At 41.8% G+C, this 18,963-nt stretch overlaps 3 protein-coding genes across 9 annotated transcripts; 1 reads left to right on the top strand and 2 right to left on the bottom strand.

The window, feature by feature from the left end:
• Window positions 1-1,935: 1,935 nt before the first annotated feature.
• On the top strand, window positions 1,936-6,216 carry cdk2ap2 (cyclin-dependent kinase 2 associated protein 2). Of its 3 annotated transcripts, none has more exons than XM_010903879.3 (5): window positions 1,936-2,022; window positions 2,837-2,995; window positions 3,480-3,571; window positions 3,927-4,047; window positions 5,062-6,216. In XM_010903879.3, the coding sequence occupies exons 2-5, from the start codon at window positions 2,941-2,943 to the stop codon at window positions 5,127-5,129; spliced, it is 336 nt and encodes a 111-aa protein (XP_010902181.1). In that variant the 5' UTR covers window positions 1,936-2,022; window positions 2,837-2,940; the 3' UTR covers window positions 5,130-6,216. The 3 variants fall into 3 exon arrangements, with proteins under 3 accessions (XP_010902181.1, XP_010902182.1, XP_010902183.1); XM_010903880.3 differs by having other exon boundaries at window positions 1,938-2,022; window positions 2,821-2,995; XM_010903881.5 differs by lacking the exon at window positions 1,936-2,022 and adding an exon at window positions 2,119-2,482.
• Window positions 6,217-6,797: 581 nt separating this feature from the next.
• On the bottom strand, window positions 6,798-11,636 carry aip (aryl hydrocarbon receptor interacting protein). Of its 3 annotated transcripts, none has more exons than XM_010903884.4 (7): window positions 11,469-11,636; window positions 10,687-10,869; window positions 10,273-10,461; window positions 9,432-9,608; window positions 8,945-9,086; window positions 8,538-8,785; window positions 6,798-8,017 (listed from the first exon to the last, which is right to left on the bottom strand). In XM_010903884.4, the coding sequence occupies exons 1-7, from the start codon at window positions 11,565-11,567 to the stop codon at window positions 8,012-8,014; spliced, it is 1,044 nt and encodes a 347-aa protein (XP_010902186.1). In that variant the 5' UTR covers window positions 11,568-11,636; the 3' UTR covers window positions 6,798-8,011. The 3 variants fall into 3 exon arrangements, with proteins under 3 accessions (XP_010902186.1, XP_010902184.1, XP_010902187.1); XM_010903882.4 differs by having other exon boundaries at window positions 6,798-7,903; window positions 8,553-8,785; XM_010903885.4 differs by having other exon boundaries at window positions 8,553-8,785; window positions 11,469-11,634.
• Window positions 11,637-12,186: 550 nt separating this feature from the next.
• On the bottom strand, window positions 12,187-18,811 carry tmem134 (transmembrane protein 134). Of its 3 annotated transcripts, none has more exons than XM_034290936.1 (8): window positions 18,467-18,811; window positions 14,158-14,420; window positions 13,977-14,044; window positions 13,748-13,834; window positions 13,542-13,618; window positions 12,989-13,033; window positions 12,849-12,902; window positions 12,187-12,549 (listed from the first exon to the last, which is right to left on the bottom strand). In XM_034290936.1, exons 2-8 carry the CDS (start codon window positions 14,368-14,370, stop codon window positions 12,467-12,469), a joined length of 627 nt encoding a protein of 208 aa, XP_034146827.1. In that variant the 5' UTR covers window positions 14,371-14,420; window positions 18,467-18,811; the 3' UTR covers window positions 12,187-12,466. The 3 variants fall into 3 exon arrangements, with proteins under 3 accessions (XP_034146827.1, XP_010902188.1, XP_010902189.1); XM_010903886.4 differs by lacking the exon at window positions 18,467-18,811 and adding an exon at window positions 15,053-15,307; XM_010903887.5 differs by lacking the exons at window positions 12,849-12,902; window positions 18,467-18,811 and adding an exon at window positions 15,053-15,309.
• Window positions 18,812-18,963: the final 152 nt, after the last annotated feature.

The following is an 18,963-nucleotide window of genomic DNA, read 5'->3' as shown; positions in this document are numbered from 1 at the left end:
AAGGTTTAACCAAATGAATGTAGACTATTTCTGGAAAAGTGTTCCTGGGGAATGTTTGCAAACATTGAGGATGATTTTCTTTTGTTATGTGATTTCCCCCTGCCAAAAGCTTTCTTGCACCAAAATGTTACACACAATTTCACTACAGAGAACACATCAATCTGAAACAATTAATATATTGAAAACAAAACTTTATATTTTAAAGACTGGATGAAGAAAAATGCTTTCCGCCCATTAGATGACAATAGATATTTTACGCTATATGAGGATGTCTGTGTTAAATATTAATAATAAACTAGTGTTTAAAACCTCCCATTTTGTACTGGTTGTGTAATGTGTTGTTTATACATAGATCAGCCAAAACATTATGACCAGTGTGAAGTAAATAACTTTGATAATCTCGTTATCATGGCATTTGTCAGTGAGTGGGATATATTAGGCAGCAAATTAACATTCTGTCCTCAAAGTTGATGTGTTAGAAGCAGGAAATGGGCAAGTGTAAGGGGCTGAGCGACTTTGACAAGGGCCAAATTGTGATGGCTAGATGACTGGGACAGAGCATCTACAGCCCTTGTGGTGGGTTCCCGGTCTGCAGTTGTCAGTACCTATCAAAGGTGGTCCAAGGAAGCAAAAGCAGTGAACAGGCGACAGGGTCATTGATGCACGTGGGGAGCGAAGGCTGGCCCGTGTGGTCCAATCCAACAGACAAGCTACTGTAGCTCAAACTGCTGAAAAAGTTAATGCTGGTACTGATAGAAAGGTGTCAGAACACACAGTGTATCGTTTTTTGTGTATGGGGCTGCGTAGCAGCAGACCAGTCAGGGTGCCCATGCTGACCCTTGTCCACTGCCAAAAGCACCTACAATGGGCATGTTGACATCAGGACTGGACATCAGAGCAATGGAAGAAGTGGCTCATCTGATGAATCACGTTTCCTTTTACATCACGTGGATGGCTGGGTGCATGTGTGTCGCTTACCTGGAGAACACATGGCACCAGGATGCACTATGGGAATGAGTCAAGGCGGAGGCAGTGTGATGCTTTAAGCAATGTTCTGCTGGGAAAACATGGGTCCTGCCATTCATGTGGATGTTACTTTTGATACGTACCACCTACCTAAACACTGTTGCAGACCATGTGCACCCTTTCATGGCAACGGTATTCCCTGATGGCATTAGCCTCTTTCAGGAGGATAATGTGCCCTGCCACAAAGCAAAAATGGTTCAGGAATGGTTTGAGGAACACAACAATGAGTTCAAGGGGTTGACATAGCCTCCAAATTCCCCAGATCTCAATCCTAACGAGCATCTATGGCATGTGCTGGACAGACAAGTCCAATTGATGGAGGCCCTACCTCGCAACTTACAGGACTTAAAGGATCTGCTGTTAACATCTTGGTGCCATATACCACAGCACACCTACAGAGGTCTAGTGGAGTCCATGCCTCAACAGGTCAGAGCTGTTATGGAGGCAAAAGGGGGACCTACACTATATTAGGCAGGCGGTCATAATGTTATGGCTGATCGGTGTATGATGCATAATTTATAAGTAGGATCACTATCATGTATCAGTTACCCTTGAAATACCAAGTTTGAAAGTTTTGAACACAAGGAGCACATATCGCCCCACATACAGTAGTAAAACATTTACAGGGACACGTTTTGTCTCGAAACACAAAATGATTTTTTAAGATTTACGTAATTATGTAATTAGTCTATTTGTTTTCATTTATTGATGTTGTACCACTTCCGTGCTATGCCTTTTATTGATTGGGGTTATGATTTTTATGCCTTGATGCTTTGGCGCAATTATAGCAATAATATTTGTCACTTGAATGTGGTAAATTCTCTCTACTTGGTTGCAAAATCAACCCAGTTTTGTCGAATTTATTTCTTCCTCATACAGCCAATGACAACTTGACTTTTTTTTTTTACATTAACAACCACGCCCCTTTGCTGGAGACCGGAAGAGAGGAAAGTGCTTTTCGTCTTGTAAAGAATCTGCATATCTACCCCTAGAAAGGTAAATGTCGAAAGCATTCCCCTTAAATCATGTTTTCTATTATGTTTTAATTGATACCTGCTTGGTTACCATAATCTACAATGCAAATTTAATCTGAGCTTGCTGCAATTTACCAGTAACGCTCGGTTGTTTGATACAATGTAAACCAGTCTGCAAACTGTTAGCTAATGACGTTAGCTAGCTAGCTTCCAGCGGTAAGAGATTACAGTACAGTCGCTAGCTTGTTAACATAGTTAGTCATTACAGTTAATTAAGTTTGTCAGCCAGAACGTTAGCCAGCTACAGTAAATCGATTTGTTTCCAGTAATTTTACTTCTTCTGAAGGAGCAACTTTTTGTTTGTCAGTTCTATCCTTACTTTGGTTAGTTATGTCGGTGACCACAGCAGTAGCCGGCGTTAATTCGTTAGCTGTAGTACTACCAACAGTAGTAGTACAGTACATGAGTATGGCTACGGTCAGGTGAGTCACACAACCTGATAACTGTCCGCAGGCAACTTTGCACAATACGTATATATTCGAGAAATTCGGAAATGTGAAAACCTTGGTTTGCTTATTGTGTTACACAGCATTACCCTTATTGGTATACTACACTGTTTCTTAGCACCAATCTTATCCACCAGGCTATCACAATGCAGTTGAATTATATGTTCAATAGTTATTGAATTCAAAGTTTTTCATTTTTGTCATTTAGCAGAAGGACTTAACACATTGTATCATCTTAAAGCAAGAGAATCATCTTAAAGTGAGACGATCCTGTGTCATCTGAAAGTGAGACAATCCCACACTGACCATTGCAGACCTGTCTCTCTCTAGCTCTCTGGAGCTCAGGACCACTAGTAAAGCTGTATAAGCACCGGGTCGACGGGGCGGACGGAAGCGGCGCATCGTCGTACGGGGAGGTCCGCAGTGACGTCACAATGAGCTACAAACCCATCGCTCCAGCGCCGTCCGGCTCCAACCACACTCCGCCAGGTTTGTTGTGTCTCAGGTCTTCACACTCATATTCATCCTTCTCTTTTCTGCGTCTACCTGTGTTGCAATGAGCAGCGTATCCTCGCCCTGTCTTTGTCATGGTCTTTGCCTCCCAGGGACCAAACTAGATGTTTACTTGCTTACTTTACAGGACTTATTTTCAAACTACGGTCCCAAAATCTCAAGAACTCTCAAATGTTCCCCAAAATCCTGGTTAAAGGATTCTGCATTGCCTGCTAAGGATTCCCAGAACCCGGGGAATTTCTTACAGCTCATGGAAATGTTGCGACTCAAAATCAGGGCACGCCACGCGGCAACGCCCCAAGGCCGTCATATTCTATCAACCCTAATGTAACCTCGCCCTGTGATAATGACCGCACTGCCGATGCCCCACGACTGTTCTGTGCCCGCCGCCGCCACAAGGGGATGTTAACTAGTCGTAGGGCGCTTCATTGCGTCTGAATCCTCTCTTCCCTCTCCCCAGGCTCCAGCGTGCCCTCTCCTTCTCTTCCCTCCTCCTCCAGCTTCAGACCGGCGTTCAGCGATTTCGGTCCGCCTTCGATGGGCTTCGTTCAGGTATAGCACCGAAGTGTCTGGCCCTCTAGTCCTCAGCTGCTTTAAATAACGTCCATGTCACTTTAAGTCAAAGGTTGTGATGTTTGTCTGGATAATAATAGTGTAGGGTCTAGGTGTCCCTAACAACGCCAAAGCATTGGATTATACAATATCATTCAAACATCGTTTAGGGATCCATCTGGATAATCTCAGTAGGTCCAGATATCACAACAAATCCAAAACATGACAATTCCTTGTCAGTTTATAGATTGACTTAATGGACATCGACCAGTTGGACATGGCACATTTTTTTCTCTCTACACTTTCATATCTCCTGCTTGCCATACAAACACCTTATCTTTTACCTCGCGCACAGCCGGTGAAAGTGTCTCAGGGTTCGACCTACAGCGAGCTGCTGTCGGTCATTGAGGAGATGAGTCGAGAGATCCGCCCCACCTACGCCGGGAGTAAGAGCGCCATGGAGAGGCTAAAGAGAGGTACGGACCGGCCTAACGCCAGGCCACCCACGCCCCTGAAAAGCGTGTGACGAAGGTCGTAGCATTGACATTGTAGGGTGTTTGTCAGTGCTGTTATCATATCGCAATTTTTTTTTTTATTTATCAACACAGCGCATTTATTCAGCAGGCAGACGGGAAACGCATGAATGTGCACATTGATAAGACGTTAACATAAGGTGCTAGTAGGTGAAAGCGTTGATCAGCAGCATTACATGGCAGCATCAGAGTATAGCAACCACAGAAGTCCTGGCATTAAGGTGACTGTTATGCATCAAGGCGTTCTGTTTTCAAATAAAACAACAGGATACCAGCCATTCAGTCGGTTATAGCTAAAAAAAAAAAAGCCAGTGCAATTAGATATCTGTTGTTTTTTGAAATCCTAAGACGCCATGAATAAGTTAGGTTCAATTCAAATAAAGCACATTTCATCCACAGAACTGAGAAATGCAGAAACCACAAAGTAACTAATTTGTACTTGTTTTTATGAAAGGTTTTCCTAGTTCAGGACAATTACTTGAAGATGCGTTCTGGAATCTTATGCACACAAAAGGTGTATGTTGGAGTATTAACAAATGCAAATTGCTAAACATTTTATATTTTCAGGGTGTTATATATCATACTAATTGGGCATTTCAGCACCAAAAAAAGAACAGTGCAAAAAACACACCGCTTTCACAATTACTGGCTGAAATTATATAAAAGATTTAGAGTGCATCAACAAACACTTCACCCCGGCTTTTTACAACAAAGGCATTTCAATTTACAGGTCCTCTACTCACATGGCACTAGTTTGTGTCAAGTGTGATGTTTTGTTACTTTTGACAGAAGGCAGAGGATTCCGAAAGAGCAGCAAATATCTTACACATGTTGGCCTGCTCTTTCTCATAATTGTTAACCTGGAACTACACATTCAGGTCGTGGAGTGTGGAGACAGTGTTTTTCTCTAAGCATGAAAGAAACCAATCAAAAATTTACAGTGATGATCTCTTGCAGGTATCATCCATGCACGGGCGCTGGTCAGGGAGTGCCTAGCGGAGACAGAGAGGAGCGCTCGCACATAACCCTTCGCAGAATCCCATCATCCATCTGTCCCTAGTCTCTGTTATAGGCCTTGTCTACAACCTCCTGTGTCCATTGTCCTCATAGAGAAGGTTAGAGGGCTGCAGCGGTACCAAAGGCAGTTTTAGCATGGATGTCCCTGTTAACAGCATCAGCCACTTTAATGTTGTCATTCGGGAGTGTCTTTAAACGTCATCTTTTGAGAATAAAACAAACATAAACATTTATAATTTTTACCTAAACAGCATGTACACTAGTACAATAGTAGACCTTCCATTGGCTGAATCTTCTCAATGATTTGAGTTGCGTCAAAGCAGGTAAGGAAGGATTAAGTTGATTCTTACCCTCTATCGGCGGCGGTGAATGCCTTCATATTCCATAATGGTGAATGTGTATGGCTGTGTCCTCTAACCTGCTTTATGTTTGTCCTCAAATTTGCACCCGACTTTGCTGTTTCCTTTCCACCTCCATCATATCCAAAGTCTGTCACATCGCTGATGCGTGGGGTGTGTTTAGAATGTGGAACTTTCTAACACATTTTGGGATTTTGAGGACCGTTCGTGCTCAGAACCTTCTGTAACTTATTTGTTTTGACAAGGATTGTGATTAATGTTTAATATACTGGTAGTCCAGATTCGTGGTGGGGCTGAGTTGATTGTGTTGTAAATTATTTCAGATTGACATTTAATTTGTAAATTATTGCTGATTGACAGTTCATTATGGCTTGTATTTCTAGAAATATATCTTGTGGTTGAAAGTCTTTTTCTTAGCTGCTATACTGATGCCACTCTACAACCAAAGGTTTACTTTTCACATTGACAAGCAACATTTACATCATTTTAAATACACCCCTTGTTCTAAACACATTTTCTGCTGTCATACTGCCCTCTAGTTGCCACCCAAATGTTCCCCAAGCCTTCACCACCCAATGAACCATATTCTATAGTCATTGTAATGAACTTGTAATTACCTCTCCTTCACAACTCAGATCTGTTGGTTAGTATGGCAATTTTGTAAACCAAATTTTTTGCAATTCTGTACTTAAAACCTGAATAAAAATGAAGTTAGGAAAATGTTTTTCAATTAAAATCCAGACTTTTGATCTTATTTGTATTTACAGACAGGTTTTTAATGTGTACTAATGTATACTATATCTCTGTGTAAAACTTGACAGACTGTTCCTGCTGACAAAGTCTAATCATGTACTGCACTGGCATTCCCAGTCACCTGGGAAAGAGTTGCTCTTCTGTTTTTCCTCACATATCAGTAATGCACAAGCGTCAGTCATCAAATGTTCGCTTTGGACCAGAATTTCCATCCCTATTTACTGATGTCCCATTGATGTAAATACAGACAGAACTTTAGACACTGTTCCTACTGACACAGCCATTAAACAGTCTTTGGGAATGACGTTCCTGCCATCCAGGCCCCAATAGATCCCTTCTAACTATCATGATCCAAAATCCAGACCTGCAGTTTTATAAATGCTCCAGAGCATATGTTGATAATTACCTGTATGGAAGCATCTGGATTCGTTGTGTTCCTTCACTCAGTTATTCAGGTTTTTCCTTTTGGCACCGGTCTATATATTATGGAGAAACCACTCTGATTTGGGCCTTCCATGTTTAAGCAGGGTGTCACAAGATGGGTACCATTACAATCACACCAGACCGAGTTGCACGTCTTTATTTGGCCTCTCAGTCACAACGTAACAGCACCAGGCGGTTGCAAAACCCTGATGTCCCACCGTAGGCATTTTGTTGAAGGCATGATGTAAGTGGGCTGGTTAAACTAGACGGAATGCTGCAGTCACTAACTGGAGCAATTGGAAATACTGCATTCAGACTGCTTTAACCTGGCTGGAACAAACACAGTTGACACTTCATTATGACCCCTTTGATCCATTTTCACTAATGTAGAACTGTGTATAAAATGCTGGTTAGGCAATCAAGTCTGCTGCTTGATTTGCAGAACTACAGAAATGGGCCCTACAGAAGAGACTCGACCTTTCAACTAATGCTTTCCCGTAAGTCATTGCTACAGTTCTGTTACCATAACAAGCCCTTAGGTATTCTCTGATCTGAAAACAAATGAATAGGCGTAAGCATAGACCCATTACTCATTCCGGCCATCCAATAGGCTGTGGTGAGCTTCAACCATCTTTCAGTTCATAGAACAAGGAGGCAGTGGCCAAAATGGACCGACCCTGTCAAATAATGGCATCCATCCCAACTACACTCAACTGACAGCAATGAATTAGCAAATCATTAGCGAAGTCCGACTGAACAAAAGGCAAGTGGGCTTTGGGATTAGTTGCGCAAACCTGTCTATTACAAATATACAGGACTAAAGACAATGCAAATGAAATGTTATAGTAATATTGAAACGATAGATACACGTGAAGATAATACGAGTAAATAAAATATATTGGATAGTCATACATTTATATATATATATAGCACATTAATGGGGTAAATAAATGGGTTTTCATGGGAAAACGGTACAGACTGCTCTCGTATCTGTCCATTGATATCCCAAATCTTATGATTGTCTCTGAGTATATGTCCTAGTCCGACGCAGACGAACAACTACGTAGTTATGTGCTTTTCCGGAGCAATCCGGCGTACGCTTTGAAGGTCGTCGCCATCTGCTGTGGCCCGAGAGCTGAACTTCCAAAGTCTGTTGGCATGGAGCGTACATTTGCGAGGGTGTACTGACACTGTGTGAACGATCAAAGTGGATCTAGGAGAGGCTTGTGGTGAAGGTGTATGTTCGCCTGGAGGGACAAGGAATATCGTTTTGGTGTATGGATAGAACTTAACATTAGTCAGCAATGTCCACAACTGCTCCTCCTCTCTTCTTCATCACAAAGAAACATCTAAATTCATCCCTAAAAAACAAAAACAAATGCATGGCTTTTTTAGACATTTACAATATAAAAAATATCTTAATTAGTTATTAAACACTTAATAATTCATGAAATGGTGGCAAAGAAGGCTCACAAGTGCAAATGTGGATAATTTCATGTCTTTTTTGCCGAGGAATGGATTGGAGATCAGAACACACCCTGAGATGCTATGCTAATATGGACCTAGATCCTAAGATCAACTTTTAACTCAAAGGTCCTCAGCTTCTCACAGCTTTATTTCTTTAAAATGTTATTTAACCAAGTAGTTTGGTTGACAACAAATTTGATTTGAAACGACAAACTGGCCGAAGTTTGTCGTTTCAAATCAAAAAACTACAAGGGGACATGAAAACCCCACCAAAACACAAAGACGATACACACCAATCAATCGACACTACACACCAATCAATCGACACTACACACCAATCAATCGACACTACACACCAATCAATCGACACTACACACCAAACAATCGACACTACACACAGCCAGACACGTTTACAGGTGGATGTGATACCGTGGTGGCGGTGGCCGGGGTGTTGCCATCGTAGCTGAACAGGCTCTTGTAGCGGCCCTTCTCCTCCTTCTCCTTGGCCCGGATCCTCTCCTCCATGCCCCTCAGCTCCTTGGCCACCGAGGGCCCCAGCGACGGGTCCATCTGCACCACCTTGGCGAAGTCAGCCCGGGCCTCTGCCTCGTTCCACACGGCCGCGTGGGCCTTGGCCCGCTTAAAGTACGCCTTCACATTGTCTGTGGGGGCGGGGGGGTGAAAGGTAGAGGCCCATCGATGGACGTCAATGGGGAAAGAGACGGGAGTTTTCGACTGGCGTTACATTCACACACGTTTAAGGGAAGACGCTGATTATATGCCTTATGCGTTTCCGTGTTCTGAAGCTTCTCGAGACTCACCCTCGTATTTGAAGATGAGAGAAGAGCAGTGGTCCAGCACCTCATAGTACTGACCCTGGATCAGCTGACACTGGCAGTAGTTTAGCAACAGGGGAGTGATCATAAGGTCGAGCTTGATCCAGCCCTCGTCGCCCGGACGCTCCTGATTGGATGAGGCAAAAATACAGAGGAGATAAATTGGAACAACCAGATTAAATTACATTAAACTTTGGCATTGAACAATGAAAGTGTAGTACAACGAAATGCTTTGCGTCTAACCAGAAATGGAAATACAGGAGGGCAGAAAATTTACAAGTATTTGTATATTACCAGTGGAATGTGTAGATGTGCAATGCAGTACAAATGGCAATACTAAACATGCAATAAGGCAAATAGAATGCAGAAAATGTACACGTATTACATATATTACAAGTGGAATGTGACATTAGAAACATGACATTAGAATAGTAAGTTAAACCATTATGAACACATTGGCCCTAAGGTTTACCTTCATCTGCAGGTTCTTCAGACAGGCGATGGCATTGTGGTACTTCTCGGCCGCCTCCTTTATGTTGCCCTTCTTGTACAGGGCGTTTCCCTCCTCGTGGATCTGCGGCACCACCTTCAGCTTCTCCTCGTCCGACATGGCCCAGATGTCCAGTCTGAAGGAGCCGGGGACCAGAACCTGAACGAGCCGACAATAACATTATCATTTCATGAACACGCACTAAAATGACTGAGGCATGTGTGCTGCTCGGATTCTAAAAAGGGTTGAGAACATGTATTTATGTTGCGCTTTTAACAAAAACCCTCCAAGAACCAGCAGTACCAGAGCGACAAAGGGGAAACACACTTGAGGTTTCGGGAGGCACATTCTCGCATTATAAATGGTTTACTTGCCAGATAACTGAGCATGCATCATTAATCTGCAATAAGTTCAGGAAGCTACAACATCTGGCATCTGACTACTTTTACTGCAACCCACTTCCATGCAACGTGTCTGGCATTATGATCAAGGTGAACGTCTGGACTCTCCATGCTGCTTCATCCTTTCTGTTTTGATCCACCACCTGAATTGCAATGACTGGATAACAAATACGTATGCAGTAGCGCGGCCGTAAGGAAACCTCCTTCACTGGAAGAAACCTTGTGCGGAACCAGACTTAACACAAAGTCAGTGCTCAAACCCTTTATAACAGGTGTAGGTAGGGGTTTGTTTGTACTAGCTAGTGAAATCAACTAGAGACAGTAGTCTCTAATTAGAAGGAAAGGATGAAAGCCAGAATGGTTTCAGCCCAGCAGGACCGGACATGGCTACCCCCCACTGCATTAAATGAAATACCCCACACCTCCAGAAGTTCCAGGGTGAAGACTAGGGGCTGAGGATTGGCCTGTAGGTGGTCCAGATCACAGTGGCCCAGGGAGTGGTGGGAGTGGATCTGAGCAATTCCACAGCAGTGTCTCTGGCCCTCCAGGGGGTCCTTCCCCGCACTGATGTTCCTCAGGGACTGAGACACCAGCGGGTACAGGGCCGTGTGCTGTGAGGTGAGGCAAGGTGAATGGTCACGTTATGATCCCCCAGGGACAATACATTAAGAAAAGTAAAGAGCTCGGGAGTACAATTAGAGCGAGGTTGTTCTCTGGGAAAAGCAATTAAAATGCCATAACCGTCGACCGCTTATGGGACTAATTGTACGAGCATAATTATGCAGACATAAGTGTATAACCCATCCAAGCCAACCATGTCACCCTGAGTGACCCACCCTGACATCACAAGTGAAATCTGCCACTTCTCCCTCCCTCATGGTGGCGACAATTTGCTCCCAAACAGCAAGCTTGAACTTCTTGCCCAGGATGAGTTCCATGGGCTTGGACCGGCCCCCCATGGTCCTGGAATCATCCAGAACTGTACCGTCACACAGGCTAGTCCGATAGTGGAATATCACCTGGTGCAAAAGGATGGAGAACATTATACACGTTTTAAAATATAACATAAATATATATAATATATACAGACGTTAGACACGCGCTAAAAGAGAATGAGCTAGAGTAATATAGCGGGTTTATAATTTGTCTTTGACAAATAAGAGACAAGATGTTTATGAACAGGATAGGATGCACCAATTCACGCTAATTGTCAGGCCTAGCTACAGTAGCTAGTACAGTACTACTAGCAAGCTAATGTTTACAAGTTGACGGACGAACCAGCGGACCAATAGGAAAAACGACATAAAACATTTAGCCGACCATCCTAAACGTACAGTACAGTAGCCTTACAGTACAAGCAAGAAAATGTTTCCCCTAAAATATGTACTTGATAGCCGAGATTTCTGTGAATAATTATGCCAGTAGATATGTAGTTGAACATACAGCAGATAATTTTATAAATCAGTTCAGCATATATTGAATCTTGAACTAGTACTCGGCCAAGGAAGCTAATGTAACTAGCTAGCAAGCTAACGTTCGTTAGCTAGCTAGCGCTAACCAATTTAGCCAACAATACGCATAAAAGGTCTTTACACATGGATGTGGATTAAATGCTCACCTTCGTTCCATCTGGAAACGATGACAGCTCTCCTTTGCCAGGACTGATCAATTTCTTATGAATTCCCTCTGCGAGAAGCTTGTTTGCCAGTTCCTCCATCCTTGTTCCCCTGTGAGTGTCAAAAAGCTTCCGATTGCTTATCTTCGGGAGAACTCGAGAGAAATCGACACAAATGACGTCACCATTGACGCCTAGTAAGCGACTTCAAATGAAGACCCGTGATTAGAAGTATCATATCCGTTGAATGTGATTGATTGCCCATTGTTTCATTTTATCTTACGCTTCCTTTTCACACTGATGCAGTTATCCATACACACCCAAATCTGATGCTTTTCAAATGCGTATGTGCCAAAACGCTGCATACAGGATATTACTGCCCTGAGATGTAAACCTACCTAAGGGTCATCAACCCAGTCATAAGAATCAGCATCTTTTTAATCGTTAAGAACATTTAGACATAGAATTGCACTTTGTGTAACGGTACAGCTGGTGCTAGACAACATATTGACACAATACACAAAACCTAAAATAATATACAATGACAGATGTCATCGTCTTAGGGGCATATAACACTATCAGAAAAGCCCGTAATAGAAAATCTTGGTACTAAACACTTGATAGAAAAGATGAGCATTCCAGAAATTTCCCATGTACTTTGCATTGCATTATTTCAACCCCAGTGCTGTTAGGACACTGACTCATGTAAACATTCTGAAAGTAATATACAAAAAAAATGTTTATTATAGTTCACAGTCATTATTCACTCACAAACACTGACAGGGGAAAATCAGACGACTTTTCATCCATACATTATGTACAGAAACTTAACGAGGCACAAAGTGGTTGAGTTAAAATTAGTAGTAGTGGTTAATATAAAGGCAGTTTAAAACGGTTGTAAAAAGAACGGAACTGTCCATGGGACAACATCTTTCTGTAACATAAATGACAAAAGTATTATAACTGAAATCAGTGGGAAAAAGGCGGTGTAGTGTGATTGGTCATTTTTCAAAATAAGGCAGGTAGAAAAACTTAAAGCCTCTTCTTCCCCGAACAGCACAGCTGATGTAGATCACGTGGTAAACTACAAGAAAAGAAAATGACCACACTGTTGTCAGAATTTCAAAAATAAACATGTTTGTACATATAATGTAAGTTACAAACCCCAACGCTATTGCAATGTTTTTACCGATTATCTACACTTAGTACAGCAGTGAGAATTCTGTGAGGTCTTTGTACAGACCATTACGGAACTATTTAGCTTACACTCCCAATTTTCCATCCACATGCACAGCTTAGACAGTAGGATTAAGGAAACAGAAGAAACAAATGAAAGGTGTGAAATGTGAACCACATAACCAAGTCAAGATAAGAGCTATATACCCCCAGGAATGAAGAGAAGAAATCCAGGAATGAAGAAAATTGCACTCGAGACACCTGTGGAAAAGTTCAAAGATCACCAATAAAGAATACCGACATCTTCACTGATGTTGACAACACCCCATGTCCACAGAGTCTCTTACCTGCATTTGGATTCAGCTGCACTATGACACCTGTGAAAATGAGTGCTAAGGGAATAAAAAAATGAAGTAATGTAATTTTTTTCTGACTTGGGGTGATAACAAGAATACAATTACAGTTTCACATTTAATTATGATCCAAAAGTATGAGAAACTAGCTTACAGGTTCCCAATCAATTTCCAGGCAGAATCACCTGAACGCGCATAGGCTGTTCAAGCCAAGTAGCACACCAATACACACCACAACTGAACATCAGACTTGTAAAAATTTTTTCAACTGCAGGACCATATTTGGACCAGCACAGTTGAAACCTATTAGTTAGTCCAACACTTCCCTGTGGATATTTAGTCTCAGATGACCTCGGTGACGGACAAAATCAGTGGACAGCAAGGAAACTGTTCAAATTAAGTTTAAGTTTAAGACAAGTTTAAACAAGAAAATAAATTGCATAGAAATGTGCATTAGCCAAGGGTTCCCCTGGGATTGGATTGAGGGAAAAAACATTGTGAGGAGAATCCTGGGTAACGTAGTTTCCGTGGGGATGGGGTGACTTACCGACTCCAGTGATGAGGAGAAGAAACGAAGCGAGAACAACTCTTCTGTTCTTCTTCACCAGAGGGTGAGAGGTCCACCTGAGGGAAGACAATGGGGGAATAAAATAAACACATTTCTTAAAGTCGACAATGGGGGAATAAAATAAACACATTTCTTAAAGTCGAGGGGGCTAGGGTAAATGTATTACTGTGTGTGTAGATAGTTACCCGCAGCAATGTGCAGACAGCTGGGTGACCGAACTCAAGGTGCTAAAGGACCACTGGGAGCTGCAGTAAGATAAAGTAGCCGGATCGCTAGGGGTGGAAATGACATACATAATCACCTTAACGGACTTCACAGGAAACGAGGAGAACCCCGTTTATGATTCAGGACGTACTTCTCATAGGTACAACCGGACTAAAACATACAAAACGGCGTGTGCTAACAAAGACGCACCTGATTTTGAAGAAGTTATTGAAAGAGGAGTTGCCACTGCTGCCTAAGACGTCTTCATTCTCCAGATTCTTAGGGGAACAAAGAGTGGTCACCACACATAACAGCTGAAGTGATGTACGTAGTCTTGTGGTTGGAAAACTATGAACAGGCTTTTCTATGTAACACTGTATAATACCAATACCTGATACTTCAGACTGCTGGTGTGGTCGGGGGAGCCAGCAGCAGCCGAGGACAGGTGACTCTGGGGTTTGGCAAAGGACAGTGTGCCGAAAGTCATCTCTCCCCCCTCTCGGTCTTTCTCTCTCGCCTTCCAGCTTTCCTTCTCTTCATCGGACACACCTTCGTCCTCTCCCTCCAGCACAAACGCGTCATCGATGCTAAACTGCGCCGTCATTGCTAGCTTTTGCCCCTTTCACACCTTGCCACTGTGTCGGTTAATAGACACTGTGGATTGAGATGGGAAATTCAGCACACAACGGACATAACATTTTATGTACAAAGTTGGCTGTATGGGAACATAAACATAGGACTCTGTTCTAGCTATATTAGAAGACATGGGTCAGGTAAAGTACCCTCATGTAGTAATTGGATTGTGTCTTGTATTAGCAGATAAAGCAACACTAAACAGCCTGCTGTGGTTGGTTAAAAAATTACCACACTGAAGGTCTCTGTGCTTGAATATTACTTAGATTAAAAAGAAAGTAAACTTTGGTGTTCATCTTTTCACTTTTTTGAAAAAAAAATCTTAAATAAACAGCATGAAGCCTCCATTAAACTTATTAATCAGCAACTTAGATGTGCAAACGTTTATTTCGAGCGAGATAGTCAGTAACGACTTTCAGTTAGAAAATTTTTAAGTTGTAGAAATAACAAAGTATATTCATTGCTAAAATAATAATAACACATAACAGGACATACGTTTGAATATGTACAATATCACCTTAAGTAGTTTAGGAGTTACTGGAAAAAGCAATCGTTTACAGCTAGCAAGCAACCTGCTTTAGCAGTATTGTTGTCATTGTTAGCACTGAACAGCTAACGCCAGCGGCTAACGTTACTAAAATTATTGTACTTACTCTTTAGGCGATTTCAATTATATTAACTTCACTTCTCCATGTGCTGGTTCACATAACTATTAATTACACGAAGTAGTAAAATATTTTATTTGCAATAACGTCTACAGATAAGCGTGTACATACGGCAAAAAAACTTCTAAAACTTCGAGATTCAAGCTTTGATAATGATTCCGGTGCTCGATTGCAAATGACTGGATGAATGTATTCGGATTCGAAAACGCCCAAATAGAAAGGCATTACTAGTCGATCGATACATTGTTTCCTCATAGCCTAATATGTTCTCAAATTCTTCCACTTGTTTAAGTGATCTTCCTGTGAAATCAGTAAATCACATAATAGCAACACAAACATAAATAACATACATAATACAAACTATATTTCCATGGAAATGAGGTATAACACATTACATTTCGTTACAATTCTGAAACGATTACCTGCTTTCTGACTAGAGCACACTTTGTGCATAGAAACCTAGATTACAAAGATTTGAGCTATAAATGGAATCTTGAACACTGCAAAATAATACAGTTTAGTAAAAGCTAATAAATTAATGCAATCAAATAGTAAAACCTCTTTCTATGGGCTTATGAAATCCTGCTGGAACAATGACTCCTAAATGTTAGGGCAGATGTATAAATATTAATAATAATAATTGAGTCTCTTCATTACAAAGGAAATGTCAAAGATGCTTCAACCATTTTGGACTTCTGGCAGACTTCATGACGGTGGTCTACAACAGCAGATATGGTTGACAGTGACGGTATATAATTCTCCTCATGACGATTATATACAAATCTCTGCTAACACAAAGGAACACAGAATGTGGAATATTATAATAAATAGAACAGAAAATAGAATGTGGGATATTATTTTAAACAGAATAGAAAATAGAATGTCAGAGAGGCGCAGAAGGAAAAAGCATTATTGCTATATATGCTGTGAGGATAGTGATGTTTTAACATTGTCTACCAAATCATGTAAAGCTGGGATATATACAACAAGGACTGATGGGAATAATTCATTGTATGAGCATGTAACATGTTTTTCGAAAGAAAAAGTACATTGCAAACGTGTTTGAAATGATGCTACTTTATTCTCTGAATGCCCTTTTCGGTTAAGGACTACAAAATAGCACAGGTCCATCCGGTACAGCAGGCCTCTTACGGAGTGGCAAACTGGAATTTAGTCAAAGGGGCTTAAGGGATATGAGGAACTGGGAAGCCGAAAACTTGCAACCTGTACAGTGTCAGAATTTGGTTAAGATCTGAGAGATACCGACACACTGAAAGTTAAGAGATTCAATTAGTGGCATTTAATTTTATGCATGAGTCATACTGGAAACCGCCATTACAAACTCAAAGAAGACAGATATACAGTTGAAATAAAAAGTCTACAAACCCCTGTTAAAATGCCAGGTTCTTGTAAAAGAATGAGACAAAGATAAATCATGTCAGAACTTTTTCCACCTTTCATGTGACCCATAACGTGAACAATTCAATTGAAAAACAAACTGAAATCTTTGAGGGGGAAAATAGAAAAACTCATAATAACCCGGTTGCATAAGTGTGCACGCCCTGAAACTAATACTTTGTTGAAGGACCTTTTGATTTTATTACAGCATTCAGTGTTTTTGGGTAGGAGTCTATTAGCATGGTACATCTTGACATGGCAATATTTGCCCACTCTTCTTTGCAAAAGTGGTGCAAATCTGTCAGATGGCGAGGACATCTCCTGTGCGCAGCCCTCTTCAAATCACCCCACAGATGTTCAATTGGATTCAGGTCTGGGCTCTAGCTGGGCCATTCCAAAACGTTAATCTTGTTCTGGTGAAGCCATGCTTTTGTGGATTTGGATGTGTGCTTTGGGTCATTGTCGGGCTGAAAGGTGAACTTCATCTTCAGCTTTCTAACGGACGCCTGAAGGTTCTGTGCCAAAATTGCCTGGTATTTGGAACTTTTCATAATTCCCTCCACCTTGACTAAGGCCCCGTTTCCAGCTGAAGAAAAACAGCCCCAAAGCATGATGCTGCCACCACCATGCTTCACTGTGCAGTGTTGTTTTTGCACCAAACATACCTTTTGGAATTATGGCCAAAATGTTCAACCTTGGTTTCATCAGACCATAACACATTTTCCCACGTGCTTTTGGGGAGTTGATGTTTGTTTTTGCAAACTTCAGCTGGTGCTTGGATGTTTTTCTTTGTAAGAAAAGGCTTCAGTCTTGCCACCCTACCCCATGGCCCAATCATATGAAGAATACGGGAGATTATTGTCACATGTAGCACACAGCCAGTACTTGCCACAAACTCCTGCAGTTCCTTTAATGTTGTTGTAGGCCTATTGGAAGCCACCCTGACCAGTTTTCTTCTCGTCTTTTCATCAATTTTAGAGGGATGTCCAGTTCTTGGTAATGTCTCTGTTGTGCCATATTTTCTCCACTTGATGATGACTGTCTTCACTGTGTTCCATGGTAAATCTAATTCTTTGGAAATTCTTTTGTACCCTTCTCCTGACTGATATCTTTCAACAATGAGATCCCTCTGATGCTTTCGAAGCTCTCTGCAGACCATGGCTTTTGCTCTGAGATGTAACAAAAACAATTCTGGAAAGTCCTTCTAGAACTGCTGAACTTTATTTGTGATTAATCAGAGTCACTTTAAATGATGGCAGGTGTGTAATGAATTTTATTTAATATGAGTTTGAATGTGATTGGTTAATTCTGAACACACATCCCCAGTTATAAGAGGGTGTGCACACTTACGCAACCAGGTTATTGGAAGGTTTTTATTTTTAATTTGTCCCCCTCAAATATTTCAGTTTGTTTTTCAATTGAATTGTTCACATTATAGGTCACATTAAAAGTGGAAAAAGTTCTGACATGATTTATCTTTGTCTCATTCTTTTACATCACAAAAACCTGCATTTTATCAGGGTTGTGTAGACTTTTTATATCCACTGTAAGTGGTCACATTAGTCATACACTCTGGAAAAATGGCTTGCCTAAGATCAGAAGCTACTCTTATTGCTGGTGTCAGAATAATGATTGGGGCTGCTTGTGCTCCCACTGAAGTTCCTCTCTCCAAAACAAACTGCTAACGTGGAACAGCACCTGATGGCCTACACGGCCATTACCACAGAACTGGGAGACAGGTGCACCTCACTCCAGACAAAATCACATGGACTTGTCGAGATAGGATGGGGAAAATACACTTGTAGTTCAAATGTGCGGTTTACAAAACTCCCAGAGAGGGAGCTGATCTGGTTGGTTTCATAGGGAAGTTTCTATGACGTAGCTGAGTGTTCAGTGTGCAGAGATGGATTAAACATTCCCAAGAGTGATGTCATATGCCCAATGGTAGATCAGCATTAATAGCAATATTCTTAGCTTCAGTGATTGATATTCCATCTCTCTCACCATTCCAAAATGCTTGAGCGTGCTGTCTCTGACCAGCCCTCCTGTCATATCTCTTCAGACGACCATCTCGACCCTAATCGGTCAGGCTTCAACCCAGACCACCCTCACAGAGGTTCTCCGCACTGCCCAGGTCGACTGATCACTCAGATGCATTCGCTGGATTTGACTGCGTGAGCCTTCAGTCCACCCGTCAGTGCCAGGCGTCTCGGGGTCTGTGTCCTCTGGGATGGCCTTCTGGGATGGCCTTCTGGGATGGCCTTCTACCTGGCAGGACACTCCTACGGAAGCGACGTGGAGAAGGGACGGTGTCTGCCCCCCACATCCTCTCACTACCACGGTTCTTCACGCAACCACTTGATTTTTTTTAGGACCTGGAAGTACATTGCCAGAGTTTCTATGACTATTTCACAAAAGTCGATACCTATAAACACTGTTGCTATAGTTATCACTATTTCTGGTCATAATCATTTTTTTGTGAGTAACTTTTATGAGGTTTA

This window comes from Esox lucius, chromosome 25 (genome assembly GCF_011004845.1).
Source record: "Esox lucius isolate fEsoLuc1 chromosome 25, fEsoLuc1.pri, whole genome shotgun sequence".
NCBI classification, from domain to species: domain Eukaryota; kingdom Metazoa; phylum Chordata; class Actinopteri; order Esociformes; family Esocidae; genus Esox; species Esox lucius.
Note: the sequence above shows the minus strand (reverse complement) of the source record. Positions and strands in the feature narration are given on the sequence as shown.

Coding starts and splice junctions, on each gene's coding strand:
- aip (XM_010903882.4), bottom strand. CDS start 11,567: ATGGAGGAACTGGCAAACAAGCTTCTCGCAGAGGGAATTCATAAGAAA. Junction 10,462..10,686: donor ATTTCACTTGTGATGTCAGG/GTGGGTCACTCA, acceptor CTCACCTCACAG/CACACGGCCCTGTACCCGCT. Junction 8,786..8,944: donor TCTCATCTTCAAATACGAGG/GTGAGTCTCGAG, acceptor CCGCCCCCACAG/ACAATGTGAAGGCGTACTTT.
- tmem134 (XM_034290936.1), bottom strand. CDS start 14,370: ATGACGGCGCAGTTTAGCATCGATGACGCGTTTGTGCTGGAGGGAGAG. Junction 13,835..13,976: donor AATAACTTCTTCAAAATCAG/GTGCGTCTTTGT, acceptor TTCCACCCCTAG/CGATCCGGCTACTTTATCTT. Junction 12,550..12,848: donor TCTTCTCTTCATTCCTGGGG/GTATATAGCTCT, acceptor CTTTTCTTGTAG/TTTACCACGTGATCTACATC.
- cdk2ap2 (XM_010903879.3), top strand. CDS start 2,941: ATGAGCTACAAACCCATCGCTCCAGCGCCGTCCGGCTCCAACCACACT. Junction 2,996..3,479: donor CTCCAACCACACTCCGCCAG/GTTTGTTGTGTC, acceptor CCCTCTCCCCAG/GCTCCAGCGTGCCCTCTCCT. Junction 3,572..3,926: donor CTTCGATGGGCTTCGTTCAG/GTATAGCACCGA, acceptor CCTCGCGCACAG/CCGGTGAAAGTGTCTCAGGG.